The sequence below is a fragment of the Quercus robur genome, chromosome 5 (genome assembly GCF_932294415.1).
Source record: "Quercus robur chromosome 5, dhQueRobu3.1, whole genome shotgun sequence".
NCBI lineage: Eukaryota > Viridiplantae > Streptophyta > Magnoliopsida > Fagales > Fagaceae > Quercus > Quercus robur.
Window position 1 is genome coordinate 59,929,232 of NC_065538.1, and position 15,556 is coordinate 59,944,787.

The 15,556-nt window shown below is 35.2% G+C and overlaps 2 protein-coding genes across 7 annotated transcripts; one reads left to right on the forward strand and one right to left on the reverse strand.

Moving 5' to 3' along the window:
• Positions 1–1,842: 1,842 nt before the first annotated feature.
• LOC126726500 (cytochrome P450 710A1-like) lies at positions 1,843–4,467 on the forward strand. Its single transcript, XM_050431764.1, has one exon. The coding sequence runs from the start codon at positions 2,280–2,282 to the stop codon at positions 3,819–3,821; it is 1,542 nt and encodes a 513-aa protein (XP_050287721.1). The 5' UTR covers positions 1,843–2,279; the 3' UTR covers positions 3,822–4,467.
• A 3,253-nt stretch (positions 4,468–7,720) lies between these two features.
• On the reverse strand, positions 7,721–14,248 carry LOC126726502 (probable anion transporter 5). 6 transcript variants are annotated; one of them, XM_050431768.1, is made up of 3 exons: positions 13,842–14,248; positions 12,232–12,266; positions 7,721–9,596 (listed from the first exon to the last, which is right to left on the reverse strand). In XM_050431768.1, the coding sequence occupies exon 3, from the start codon at positions 9,470–9,472 to the stop codon at positions 8,150–8,152; it is 1,323 nt and encodes a 440-aa protein (XP_050287725.1). In that variant the 5' UTR covers positions 9,473–9,596; positions 12,232–12,266; positions 13,842–14,248; the 3' UTR covers positions 7,721–8,149. The 6 variants fall into 6 exon arrangements, with proteins under 6 accessions (XP_050287725.1, XP_050287728.1, XP_050287726.1 ...); XM_050431771.1 differs by having other exon boundaries at positions 12,212–12,266; XM_050431769.1 differs by having other exon boundaries at positions 12,180–12,266.
• Positions 14,249–15,556: the final 1,308 nt, after the last annotated feature.

Sequence of the window (15,556 nt, forward strand, 5' to 3'; positions counted from 1 at the left end):
TAAAAATAAAAATAAATAAAAAATAAACATCAAGGGGAGGGTTGACTCTGTGATTGATTAGATAGATTACCTCGCTTCTTCACTAGTAAAAAGTATTTTTTAAATCAAAATTATATGAATAATCTGTATCAAATTTCAATAAATAAAATATATGTATAAAAATAACTACCAACTAACTTGTGTATTTCATTTAATTTGTTATTAATTAGGGTGGTAATTTTTTAACGACATATCTCTCACTTGTTGAATTTTAATATCGTTGACATTGTATAATTTGATACCAAATATATTTTTCCTTCTCCTTTGGAACATTTGCATTAGTCAATGTAAAATAGAAAAATATAATTTTTTAACGACATATCTCTCACTTGTTGAATTTTAATATCGTTGACATTGTATAATTTGATACCAAATATATTTTTCCTTCTCCTTTGGAACATTTGCATTAGTCAATGTAAAATAGAAAAATATATCAATTTTACACATTCAGCCCTAAAATCACCTACATCAGTCAAACTAAAAATGTGTAAATTTACAAAATTTTATAATAACTATGTAAATTTACACTGACAATATTCACTTTACATTTAGTTTTTTATTCTTTGTTTAAGTATCACTAGAATTAAGAATGTTCACCAAACCATAAAAACCGCATCAAAACCGCTTGCAAAATAGCATACCGCACTGCACCACACTTTCTCTATATAATAATATATTTATTTATTTTTAATATTAAACATATTATTAATAGTTTAATAACCCTAGTTTTCAAACAAAAATTGTTTGTTAACCCTAATAAGTGTTGACTAGGAAAATCAACCCAAAAATAAAGAAAAACTAACTCATTAGTTTAAAACTTGACCCAAAACAAAGGGAAAAATTAGTTTTGGACTAGGTAGGAAAGGCTCAAAATTTGAAAAATATACCGACTTCAAACTGTTTAAATCATATCTTATACACCGCACTACACATCTGACTGCAAAAATGAGGTGCGGTGTGGTTATGATTTTGGCTAAACTTTAAAACACACCGCACCGCACTGCACATGTGACTGTAAAAATAAGGTGTGGTGCAGTTATGGTTTTAACTAAACCGCACTGCAAAATGCAGTGCTAAAAATGGTCCAAAATCGCACCGCACTGCATTGCGAACACCCCTAACTAGAATAAAAAAATAGAGTAGTCCATGATTGTTGTATACGAAGAAAGAGAAACAATTAAGAAATTAAAAAAAATTGATAATTTAATATAATGTAGTGTGAAAAATGAGTATGTAACATAGAAAATATAAGGTTTTATGTTAAAATAAACAAAAAAATTTTACAAGATCGGATATAAATGCTCTTAAAATTGATATTTTATTGTATTGTAGTGTAAAATAGTAAAAATACAACTAATTTGGCTTATTGTTGAAGAAATTCACAATTTCTTTTGTATCAAAATTATTCAAGATTCGCCTTAATTAGGATTAACTCGTCCCATAATCTAGATGATCAGAAAAAAGCCTGCCATCCACTCTTTCGAGTCCACTTGCCTGTCTAGGATTGCCAACCCAGTAAATTTGCGGAGTTTTGGATTTAAAAATAGATAGAAAGAAATTTGTAAGGATGGAGAAGAACACAACTTGGAAAATTGAGTTTTTCTTAAAAATATATATTAGCAAAACTATTTTAAGATACTAGAGAAAATAAAAAAGTAACTAATTGTTTTTAACAAATTTTCTAATATCTTTTAAAATAAATAATACATTAACCAAACCCTAAAAAATTAAGATAAAAAAAAAAAAGGGGTAGAGAATTCAAGTTGTACTAAACTACTACGGCTATAAGTAATGCTTGTCCGAAAGCGACCCCGTCACTCTCCTGGCTTTTCCTGTTGGATATCTAAATCCATCAATCCATCATCACCATCACCGACCTCTCTCTCTCTCTCGCTTCACCTATCTCTGCCGTCTCTCTCTCCTGAGCTCTCTCTTTCTTTGAATCTTATTTGTGCAGACAGTACAGTCAAACAACAAAGTACCTGCAGAAAAGTAATTAATGCTGCCTGTACCATCCATCGCCACCTCAGTACGAATCTACATATTTTTGTTTCCTTCTCCATTTCACACCATCATTTGACCCTTCTCCTTCTTCTTTTTTACTACCTAAAGGCACGCCGCTACTTGTCCACGTATCTTTATACAAACAAACTCATACACACATACCATAAAATACACAAACCCTTCTTTATAAGATACAAAACCAACATTAAAAACAAACAACAAACAACAAAAAAAACATGAATTCCATCAACTTGTCAACAACCGCTTTCACCTTTCTAGCCCCATATCTCTTCACCCTCGTTGTCTTCCTCCTTTTCTTCGAACAGATCTCTTACTTGAAGAAGAGAAAAAACATCCCAGGTCCAGTTCTAGTGTTTCCATTTCTTGGCAACGCAATCTCATTGGTCCGTCACCCTACAAGGTTCTGGGACCACCAATCATCCCTCGCCAAGTCATCCCCAGCTGGTTTCTCCGCCAACTACATCGTCGGCAGATTCATTCTCTTCATCCGTGACTCTGAGCTCTCCCACAAGATCTTCTCCAATGTGCGCCCCGATGCTTTTCACCTTGTGGGCCACCCTTTCGGCAAAAAGCTCTTTGGCGAACACAACCTCATATACATGATGGGACAAGATCACAAAGATCTCCGCCGTCGGATCGTTCCCAACTTCACTCCCAAAGCTCTCTCCACCTATACTTCACTCCAGCAGATTACTATTCTCTACCATCTACAAAAATGGGATCGCCTTTCTTCGGGAAAAGCGATTCCGCTTAGATTTCTGGCTCGTGATATGAATCTCGAAACTTCGCAGACTGTGTTTGTTGGGCCTTATCTGGCTCCAGAGGCACGCGAGAGGTTTAACGCCGATTACAACTTCTTCAATGTTGGCCTCATGAAGCTGCCCTTCGATTTTCCCGGTACGGCGTTTCGAAACGCGAGGCTCGGCGTCGACCGTTTAGTCAAAACACTGTCTGTCTGTGTGCAACAGAGCAAAGAGAACATGAAGAAAGGGAAAGAACCCACGTGCTTGATCGATTTCTGGATGCAAGAGACTGTGAAGGAGTTAACAGCTTTATCCGAATCCGGCGAAACCGCCGCAGCGCCAGCGCCGCCGCCAAACACCAGCGACGTCGAAATCGGAAGCTACCTATTCGACTTTCTCTTCGCGGCGCAGGACGCTTCCACGTCATCGCTCCTCTGGGCCGTGACTCTCCTCGACTCGCACCCGGAGGTTTTGGCGAAAGTGCGCGAAGAAGTCGAGTCGATATGGCTGCCGGAGTCCGATTCTTTGATAACCGGCGAACAGTTAGCGCAGATGAAGTACACGCACGCGGTGGCGCGTGAGGTTCTGAGGTACAGAGCTCCGGCGCCTATGGTCCCACACATAGCGGCGGAGGATTTCCCGTTGAACGAGTCGTACACGATTCCTAAGGGGACCATTGTTTTCCCGTCTGTGTCCGAGTCGTCGTTTCAAGGGTTTAACGAGCCGGACCGGTTCGACCCGGACCGGTTTTCGGAGGAGAGACAGGAGGACCGGGTTTATAAGAAGAACTACCTGGCGTTCGGGGCTGGAGCCCACCAGTGTGTGGGACAGAGGTACGCTATTAACCACCTCGTTCTCTTCATTGCGATGTTCGCCACGTTGTTGGATTTTAAGCGGCATAGATCCGACGGCTGTGATGAGATCAGCTATGTCCCCACCATTTGTCCTAAGGACGATTGCTTGGTTTCACTCTCTAGACGGTGCGCACGCTATCCGACACTGTCCTTGCATTGACCAAATCTCTAAAATACCCTTCGTACATTTATTTCTCGTCAACATTTGCGTCTCGTCAAAATACACTGTTACTCCATAAAGTTTTACCCGTATTAGTTTTTAAAATTTTAAAAAAGAAGCGCGAAAATTAACGATAAAGGATTAATAATTTTCCTTTCAAAAACTTGAGTATTAAAACTTCATTCAAGCATGAAATTTCATTAATGGGTCAACTTCACGAGCAACAGTGTATTTATTTGTTTATTTATTTTTACTTGTTACCAATATGTAAACGCCGTCTTGGGAAGGAATTGTTGTTGTTTGCATGCCACGTTTGTCGAGGGTTGAAGGGTCAAAAGATGTATAGTCTGTTTTTGTTGTATTCTTTCGAGTGGGGTTTGTACAGGGAGAAGGGATGGGCGGCTAAGATTCTTTGGAAAAGTGTGTGGATTATTGATTGGTGGATAATTGGGGTGGGTGTGGGGAATCTAAACACAAATTGAAATTTAATACTACGATAAAGTCTTTTCTGTCATCAAATTTATGATTAGATTTTGTTGTTTATTGAAATTTATGATTATCTTTTCTGTCATCGAATTTATGATTAGATTTTGTTGTTTATTGGACAGTGTATTTTTTATTTATTAATTTATATAAGACATTGTTTTGTGCTTATCTTATTTGATTGAGGTACTGTAAAGCGAATTAGGATAGGCTGTCCATGCAAGCACGCTAGTTGGCAGCTCAAGAACCCAGTTGTCTGAACCTATTGTTTGGGCCCTGTAAGAGAGTGACAAGACTGTTCCAATTTCTTCTATATCTTTTCTTTTTTCTTTTGAGAACAATATCTTCTTGGTGGGATAAGTCTCAAGCAAGCAAAAAAAAAAAAAAAAAAAGAGAGGTATGGAAGCGGTAAAAAAATCAACTAACAAAAACATTGAAAAAAGACGTATAAAACTCTCTAATATAAGGGAAAAAACTGAGGAAATCCAATCAGTTCACTCTAATAAAATAAAGATTACAACATTTAAGTTGTACTCAAAATTTGAATTCACAATAAATTGAGAAAATACAATATCTTTAGGAACAAATACAACCTTATTACAAAACTCGATAGCAAGATTTTAGAAAAATCACAATTTCTTTTTTCTTTCAATGTTGCACAATGTCCTAATCTTTTTTTTTTTTTTTTTTTTTTCAATTAGTTTCAAAATTGTGTTTCACTCTTCAGTGAAATTTATATTAACAAAGCTCCGACCGCCTACACTCCTAGTTCAATTTGTAAAAGGAGTTTTATTCATGCAAGCCAGCTATTAGAATGAGGAGTCTTCAAGCTTGTGGTCACGTTTTCTTATTCCCACTTGAAATAGAAGCTTGTAAACCAAGCTCATTAAACCAAGCTTGTAAACCAAGCTAATATCATGTGGGCTGGACTCTAGGTGCAGCCGTGCACCCTAACACTTCTAACTTTAATAAATGTTCTACTTCTAGTTCTAGTAGTAGGGAATTATTCTTACATTTATTTTAAGAGATCAATTGTGATTGGTTATTTATTAATTTGTTACTTTATATAGGTTTACCATTTTTTTTAATACTCTTAAAGTTTGAGAGTATTTGAATTTTATACCATGAAGTTTCAGAATTTGAATTTTACTACTTTAAAGTTCTATTTCATTTGCCTCAGCAATCTCTCCATTCATATTTTTTGTTAAATGTTACATAAGCTTGCCACGCGTATTTAGTTCATCAAATCAAATGATGCTCATTTTTTTATGCCATGTCATTTTAAATTTTTTAGGCTACAAAAACTACAAACGAAATAAAATTTGAGAGAGTAAAATTCAAATACTCTCAAACTTAATTTACAATTTAGCCTTTTTTTTTTTAATTCAAATATTTTAAAATATATTTATGAAAATTGGTGTGGTCCTAAAATTTTTAAGCAGTAGATCCCGTGGGATATTTGGGTGTCTTTTTTGTCTGCTTATATTTATTTTATTTTTGTATATGGGGCATTTTGTTTTTGCTTGGCAAATAGAAAGAGAAGGTGGGTGAGGTTTGAAAACCAGTGTTATTTGGATGTCTTGTCATGGAATTAGGATTTAGGAGCAAAGGTCACTAATAATCATGAAGGCACGGAACATTCTTAAAATGAAAGATATAGAACAAGAAAGTTCTTTGAGCTTGACTTTGAGTCTTTGACAAATGGCTAATTGTAGTGTTCATATATGAATTTAACTCTAACTCGAGCACGGCTCCTTTTTTTTTTCTTCTTTTTTCTTTATCTTTATTGAAGAAATGGTTTAAATCTTAAAAATTCGATGCTTGCAAAACAGGGAAAATTTGATGATAGGGCACCCATGTGGTGATGGCTTCGAAATTTCCTATGCTTAAGTGATCAAAAATGACATCTCAAGCTTTTTTTGAAAACACGTTAAGTTCAATGAGAATTAATTTTGCGAGATGTAGAACTTTCTTCATATTGGATTGAATGATGCCTCTAATTAGGTGTTCTACTAGGAAAAAATATTTTTTATCAAAAGATACTACATTATCCGTGTCAAAATTCAATAAATAAAAAATATATGTGCAAAAATTAACTATTTACTAACACATGTCTAGCCGTTGTTAATGGATAATTTTTTTTTTCTTTTTTTTTTTGTAAATTTTTCTCTCACTTATTAAATTTTGATACCATTATTATTTAATACCAAATACTTTCTCGTTCTACTATAGTACTATGAACCTACTTTTGATTTGCTTACCCAAAGCATCAAGAATTCTTTTAGGCTATTGTTTGCCAATCAAGTAATATATGGAATAACTTGAATATAGGCAAGATTCTTTGATAATTAAATCTCTTCTTTCCTTGTAAACCTCAATTGATCAGATCTAGTGTCTGACTAACTTTTTCTTTTCTTTTTTTGATGAGGTGACTGACTAACCTACTCAACCATATTTTTAGAGTAAGTGAAATTGCTACTAAATTTGGTCGAACTTCTAGAAACTAGTAAGGTAAAAGGTATATGGAAGTCTGGAAATGGAAAATGCTGAGACTACCAAAAATGACACAATCTTGTGTTATAACTTGCTATGTGGCAAGTTGTAATTGGGGAAGGTGTGTCCCCACATAGTCCACAAACACTCCTTCACCAGTCACAATTCGCCATGTAACGAGTTGTGGCACAAAATTGTGTCATTTTTTGTGGTCCTAGCATAACTCTCCTTGAAATACAGTCACAAACAGGGGTGTTCGCGGTGCGATGCAGTGCGGTTTTGGGTCATTTTTAGCACCGCACTTTGCGGTACGGTTTAACTAAAACCATAACTGCACCGCACCTTATTTTTACGGTCACATGTGCGGTGTGGTGTGGTGCGGTTTAAAGTTTAGCCAAAACCATAACCGCACCACACCTCATTTTTGTAGTCACATATTCGGTGCGATATATAAGATGCGATTTGAATGATTTGAAAGTGGTATATATTTCAAATTTTGGGTTTTTTCTACCCAACCCAAAACTAATTTTTCTCTTTAATTTGGTACAAGTTTTAAACTATTAAACTAATTTTTCTTTATTTTGGGTTGACTTTCTTAATCAACACTTGCTAGGGTTATCATTTTTTTTTTTTTTGGAAAATTAGGGTTATTAAATTATTATTAATATATATAATATTAAAAATAATTAAATATATTAATCTATAGAAAGGGTGCGGTTTATGCGGTTTTCTTATTATAAAACTGCAAACCGCACTGCACCATGCGGTGTGGTGCAGTTATGCTATTTTACTGACGATTTTTGTGTGATTTTTGTTGTTTGTGCGGTTTGGTGAACACCCCTAGTCACATAGATCTGATACCTTATTTTCTGTGCAGTCAATAAATTACACCTGATTCCTGAACATGTCATGAAGATGCAATGTTTCATGAGCCAAATGAAAACCTGCTCGATTATGGCGTAGCGATTGAAAAAACAAGCAAATAAGTTACAGATTCTTTACATTTGGAACATTAAAGAATATTTTTCAATATCTTTCTATCCTATGGCTACACTACCATTTAAATTCTTTTATGGACTGCTGGACATCTTACACCCTTCCTGGAAAAGAATTATATGCTGGGCAACCCTCATAACACTCATCAACAAAGGTCATACCTAGTGCACAAAGCTCCCACTTTTGTAAGGGTTTGAGAGAAGTCGTGGTAAGCAACCTTACAACCAATTTATTGGAGAGGCTGATTTTCGAACTCCCATGATATTTGTAGGGCTCATCAGCAGATATTTGTAAATTGAATCTTGACCGTAACAAAGTACCGGTGAGATTTTATCTTGACATGGAACAAGATTAACTCAGTCAAAAATTCTCTCCCCTGTGGAAAACAATAAAAACACCAAACTACTAAATATGCATAGATACCCTGGTATGTAAAACACTAATCTCCAGCTATCTGGACTTGAAAGATCTGAATCAGAAGTTTTCGCAGTTTCAAGAAGACAACCAGTGAGATGAACTCCAATAATGCCAGCAAAGGTACCGGCAGTATTAGAGACTCCCATAACAATCCCTGCATATCTCGGAGCAATATCCATGTGGTTCACTGCAAACCCAGCTCTTCCTAGTGCCAAGAAACCAAGAGCCACAGAAGAACAAAACACTGCCCCACTGGAAGTTCTGAAGATAGGAAGTGCTATCAATGCAAGAGAAGCAACTAAGAACCCTACAGTGTTCAACAACTTCCTGACTCCAGTCACCGACAAGATTCTCTTGGTGATTAAGTGGTCAGCAACCACCCCGCCAATATTTGAAAATATAAACATGTTAAAATAAGGCATCATTTTAGATGATCCCATCTCCTGAAGGCTAAGCTGCAGTCCTTTCTCAAAGTATGTTGGCAGCCAGTTCATCAACACATACAAACCATAATGGAAGGTGAAATTATTTACCACAATTGCCCAAACTGGCAAGCTGAGTACAATTTTTTTCCATGGTATGTTGGCAGTTCTGCCAGAAATTCCTCCATTCTCCACTTTCACTTTCTGGTTTCCTTTAACTGGCAACAAAGATTCACCAAAACCAGCAGCAGTGGCTTTTGGATGTTCAGACCAAGGAGGGTCACTAGCATAGTTGAACCAAAGCATGCACCACATGGCACCTAATGCCGCCTCAGCAAGAAATACTGATTGGGGTCCTCTATACTTTACTAAGCTTGGAAGGAAAAGCATTCCTGCAGCTGCACCAAGGTACATCCCAGACATTGTTAGAGAAACAGATCTGGATCTTTCATGGGGTGGCACCCACTGTGCTAGAACTGTGTGGATGGAGGGGAAGATGAAGCCTTGTGCCACACCAACAAGTAAGCGGGCAATCACTAAAACTGTGACTTGATTGGGGTCTAGTGGTACTAATGCACAAGTCAATGACCATAACACAAAAGAAATAAGGAGGACCTTTCTTCCACCAATTCTCTGAGCTGCCCATCCACCAGGCACCTGAGAACAGGCATATCCACAATAGAATGTAGCAAGTATAGTTCCTTTAGTTGATTGGTTTACCCTAGCAGCATCGGCAGCAATTGTATATGCAATAGAGAAGCCTACACGTTCTATGTAGCAAACAGATGTGCTGATGAAGGTTAAAATGACAATCAAGTAACGCTTTGGAAATGTCATCATCCTCGTACTTCACCTTTAGTTTTTTCTAGATACTTACTCTGTCAATAGTTTTCAAATGAGCATGTCTAAAAAGCAGCTCATTATCCACTACCAAATGGTTCCAGAAAAGACAACAGCTTCATGCCTATCACATATTAGAAGAAAATTAAATAAATATAGCTCATACTAGTCAACAGGAGCAAATTAACAAAAGAGCAAAAAATGACCAACTTGCAAAGCAATATAGACAGAAAACTACTCACAAAGAGCCAAAACTCTACATAAAATTGTTTTACTGGATATCAGGAAATGGAAAATATGCATTAGAGAAACCCACTACTTATAACAGTAGGTGATCTCTAAATGAAAATCCGAAGCAAATCTTTTGATTGTAAAAAGCCCATTTATCTCATGCTAATAGATGGCCATAAATACATATAACATTGATCCCAAATATCTGATGATGATAATTTCTATCACCAATAGATGGGTACATGATTTTGCGTTTCTCAGTTAAGAGTCATCAATCAGCGTGTGTGCAAGAGATCTGCTAAATTGGAGACGGTCATAGAGGCATCCACTTATAAATATGGATTCCACCAGAAATACTAGGGAGAAGAGCATAAATGGGATTGAAATCAAATGCCATAAGAATATATGATAAGTTATTCAATGAAGAAATTTGTTCAACCTTGATATATATTGCTCAACCTTGATATATATGAAGCAAAATCTAAGTCAAGCAATAGCTAACAGTGTCAAAAGTGATAATAGCATCATGAGTAAAACTGCTTGCATATAAAAATTTAAGGAAAAAAAAAGGTTATGCAGAAACTTACTTATCAAAAAGGTTATGCAGACAAAGTAAAAGGCCCTGACACCTAGTTTCAACTATACTATAACAATGATCTTTTTTTTTCTTAAGTAAACTATAACATTGATCATTAACCTGGCAGTATAGTGAAGCAGCTACCACATAAGAAATTAAACAATGGAAAATTATATTTATGGGATATATCTAGATCAACATTGAAAAGTTTCAAAATCAACAAATGTACAACCCTGACCAAGGACTTCCTATTCCAAGAAAAATGTACAACCCTCACCGCCACTCCCATCCGACCATCTCCCCACACCCCACAAAAGAATAATATAATTAGGTCCCTCTGCTCTTTCTCATGAAATAAGAGTCTTTTAACATTTCTTTACTTAGCAAAAGCACACTCAACACACAATAAATCAATGTTGCTAATATTCATTGAACATTAGACACTGAACATTAGATGCACAAAGTTTTCCAATCATTACATGTGCAAGCAAATTTAGTTAAATTCACTACTTGAACTTGCTTGAGTGCCTCCTGCAATTACATTTACTAAGATTCAACTACAAAAAATGAAAAACAAGCCCTGTTCAACAATTCATGCAGCACATTTAATGCACAACATTTCCCAATATATCAAGTTACTATCTTCTTTTCAAAAAAAATTACTCAAAGTTTTTCAATTTCTAAAATTTTTTGTAAAGAAAATTTGAAACAATAATAAATGGACAAAATGTGATAATAACTTAGTCATGCAAAGTTTAAAAATAACATAACATTTTATATAATTCTCTTGTGCTTCATAAAAATTCATAACAGTGATAGCTATGATCAAAATGAAGATGTCGTTTAATCAAAACATATCAAAATAATAGTAATTGTCCTTGTTCGTGTCTTCTGACATGTAAAGAAAAAATTGTTTGTGTGGTACAACACCTTAAAAATAGTGTTTGTATAAAAATCAAACACTTTTAAGAGGTCAGGGTTTTTTGTGTGTGTGTGTGTATACTCATTATAGTTTCTTTATTTGATTCGGTATGCTAAGATGTTTACCCACTATTAAATACAATATAATAGTGAAAAAGATAGATTTCTATATTGATCTTTGGATTTGGGTATTTTACAAGATATCAAGTTCACAATTTGGCAAAAGAGGAGACTTTTAGATGTATCTTATTAAACTTCTGTGATTACCTATCAAGTCACAGATTTTTAAAAACAAATAACTAATGATCATGATCAATCCCAACAGAGAAGATGACTGAAGCTTTCAATCTCTGTTAGTGTCATGTAAAGGAATCACTGAAAACACCCACATGTATGAGGTTCACTAGAAAGCAAATCATCATAGTCAAATAAAGTATCTATTCCATCATGTATCGTATCCTCCTACCCACAGTAATAACCCAAAACATGTCAAGCCAGCAAGACTATGAAACATATTACCTAAGTTACCACAGCATACTGAATAAAATAAAGAAACAAATGACAAGAAGGGCTGACTGGTTGACCCCAGTCTTCCAGAAACTGATTTGACCAAACTAAATAGTAGTAGGAGGAGGTCAGCTAGGAAAAGTATGATAACGACTACTTCTTAAATACAATAGAGGTTACCATAAAAAATCTTTAGGTGTGGTGCATGTATTTTCAGTATTTTTCCTATTTTAATTGTTGTCTGCTTATATCTCCTTTTTTTTTTTTTTGGGTGGGGGGGGTTGTTTGAGGAACTGCACAATATCACACTATGAGCTACAGTTCTGGGGAGGTTATGGTATCATACTCCAGGATAATTTGAATATGTAAGAATTCACAACCTAAGCATGAATATATTCAATTTTTCTACACCTTATAACTTAAATTCAGTGTAAATAAAACGTACAGAGGCAAACAATACAAAGATGATACCTATAGTGCAAGTAGATAATGTGGTTGCCTACATGAAACATAGATGCAGTACCTGAGCAGCATAAGTCTGCTGAAATGGGCTCTTATCTGCATTGAACTGAAAAGAATCAATACATCAGAATCATTAAGGGTGGGGAAAATAATATACAGAGAATTTCTCAAAGCAATATATCATAATTTTTAAGTATCTATAATACATAGATATACAAAGGAAGTCATCTTTATACCTCAACAGAACTTCTATATATCATCCTTCATAAGCTTAACAATATCGAGCTGCTATTTCTACTAAGTAATAGATACAGAATTACAGATCCTATATCCTGAGCCTCAAAAAGGCTCTAACTCAAAACATATAACCTAGTGACTACCAAGGACCTGATATAATGGATATTCCAAAAGCTAATTACACCAATAGCCACTTTTTGCGCTACTAAATGTATTATAACACTTAGCAATAGCATCATTGTTATTTTCAAAGATAAACATAAAAATAAATAAATAAATAAATCCTCAGCAACTAAAACGAACAACGATTTCTGAATCATTTGCACAAAGTTAAAATCAAACCATTGTTAAGCTGAATTTCAATTCTTACTGCCTTAATTAACTCATATTAAATTCCAATAACTATTTTCGCAACCAAAAACTCACTCCTCAATCAATCACACGACCACTCAAAAAATTCAGCAAAGAAAACCTAACAGCAAAGCATCATTGCTAATCAGAACTCAATTGTAGATATTTTCATATGCACTTTTTTAAATTAAATTTTTTTAAAGAAAAAATCCTCACTCAGCAACTAAAACAAAAAATTATTTCAAATACATTTGAACAAAATTAAAATCAAACTATTTTTTGAACTGAATGCCACTTCAAACTGCGCTAAATTGACACATATTAAATTCTGATTACATTGTCGCAAACCACACCAAATCCTCACTCCTCAATCAATCAACAAACCAATCACACTCACAGCAATTCAAAACCTGCCCTAGGGGTGGGTAGACAGGCCTCCCCCTCGTCTACAGCTTCATTCACTCATGTATTCTTCCTACAAGTCCATCTTCTACCTATCCTGTATTCCTGTGGTCCTAATTTTTCAACCTTTCTGAATGAACACTAGATTTTATTTACTTGCCCAAATGTGCTTGCCATTTAATCAGATGCTTGGCTTGTGCTAGCTAACCATTTCATCAAAAATGTAGTGAAGAATTCCAAACTCTCATAAAAAACCCAACTTGTCATTTCCAAAACCAAAAAACTCTTAAGAGATTTAACATACCCAAAAAGAAAGAAAAAATACTAATCAAATTTAAAACAATTTAGAAAAATCTTATTCAGTCAAATATTCTTCCTACAAGTCCATGTTCTAACTATCCTGTGCTCCTAATTTTCAATCCTTCTGAATGAACACTAAATCTTAGTTATTTGCCCAAATGTGCTTGCCATCAAATCAGATACTTGAATTGTGCTATCTAAACATTTCATCAAACAAGTAGTGAAGACTGAAGACTTCCAAACTCTCATAAAAAACCCAACTTGTCATTTCCAAAACTTGAAAATTCTTTAGAGATTCAACATACCCAGAAAGAAAAAAACTAATCAAAATTAAAAACAATTTAGAAAACCTTATACAATGATGAATGAAAAGAGGCTTACCAGTGTTGTGATTTGTGAGAGAAGATCTGAACACATTTGTTATGCATATGAAGCAGCAACAGATATGGCCTCCCCCACAAAGGCGAGAGAGACAGATACAGAGACAGAGTGTGAAGTCAGCAGAATTGAGAGATTCGTAAAGTACTTCTGTAATAGTAGTTGCTGAAGAAGATGTATTTTTTTTCTTTTTTAAGTACTTAGCAAAATGCTACTAGGAATTCGACAGTTTCACGTGCTGCAGACTGTAGTACTAGGATTCTTTTCAATGGAGAGAGAGAGAGAGAGAGGGAGGAACATGGATCATGGACGTTCCCTGCTAAAGCGCTTTCATTAATATAGCTCTCTCTCTCTCTCTGTCTCACTCAGATTGACTGATCTTTAGATTTCTATCTTTTTTGAGAATCTTTAGATTTCTATCTTTACCATAGATATTATATCATTTGGAATATTTTCACTTTAAAGAATAAACCCTATATTTTTGGGTTGTAAATGATGAACAACTAAACTTTTAAAAATAATAAATTAAACCCCAAACTTTCAAAATGTTGAGTTTGGCTACAAGTCTACAACCATTTGCATCGCCTCACTTAAAAATTCATGTCTATTTCAGTATAAAAGTCTACTTTTTCTATTTTTCTTAATTACTTTTTGTTGAAGGCCAAAATTTCACAAAAAACCAATTCCATGAAAAATAAAGAAGGCCCAATTCAAGCAGCAAGAAGAATCAACATTAAGGCCCAATTTATGTTCAGATTTACAGCAAAAAGGTCATCAAAAAGTCCCGCAAAATCCAGTGAAAGAACTGGGCCGGGATACCCAGAGGCTGCCAGAGGCCCGGGATCCTCAGGTAATGCAGCACAGTTACTGTGGGATTGAAACAGCTCAACAGAGGTACCACAAAATACAAGAAAGGAAGAACAGAGATGTCCTTCTTAAGTACCCAGTGGTGCAGCAAAGAATCAGAAAGTATAAAGCAAACATTCATGAACAAAGGAGTTGTACCACAAGGAACCAAGAATGAGAAAATCATACGTAGAAGCAATTGGAAGAGAACTTTCAACCCAGCAGTAAAAGATTCCAACTATTTGGGAATAACGACAACAAGAAAATACAACCGCAGCTGAGTCTGAAAAGTGAGAAATCTTGAAGGAAGAGAGATTGAAGGCTAGGACGCTCCGGAATGGAAAGTCAGCAAGTGACTTTTAGAGAAACAGTATTAAAAGATGAAAACCATGAGAAAAAAGGGAAGAGACCAGCTCCTAAGAAAATGACATAGCACGAGCTCTGAGGGGCAAAAGAGAAAAATCACTAGTACCTCAAAGCCCTAGAAAACACGCTATAAAAGGAAGAGAAAACCCATGTTGAAAGGGGGGAGGATTTTCAGTAGGAAGAATATCAAAACAGAGTCATTAGAACTCTGTAAAATTTAAGAAAAACAGAAGAATGTCTCCCGGTATCCCAGAAACAGCCACTATAGCACATACTTGGATTCAAAAGGATTCAAACTTTGCAAGTCTTAGAGGCTTGAATAGCCATCAAAGTCTGTAATTTTTGAGCTTATTTGAACCTTGTATCACGTCTTAGTGAGCACACTTGTAATCCACAATCAAGAAAAATAATGAAATATCTCATATTGATTTGAGAATTTCTAACAATTACTTTGAATATTTTTTTACTGCTTCTTGCTGCTCAATACATATATATTCTTGCTTGTA

Excerpts from the sequence above, each read along its gene's own strand:
- LOC126726500 (XM_050431764.1), top strand. The coding sequence starts at position 2,280 with ATGAATTCCATCAACTTGTCAACAACCGCTTTCACCTTTCTAGCCCCA.
- LOC126726502 (XM_050431768.1), bottom strand. The coding sequence starts at position 9,472 with ATGATGACATTTCCAAAGCGTTACTTGATTGTCATTTTAACCTTCATC.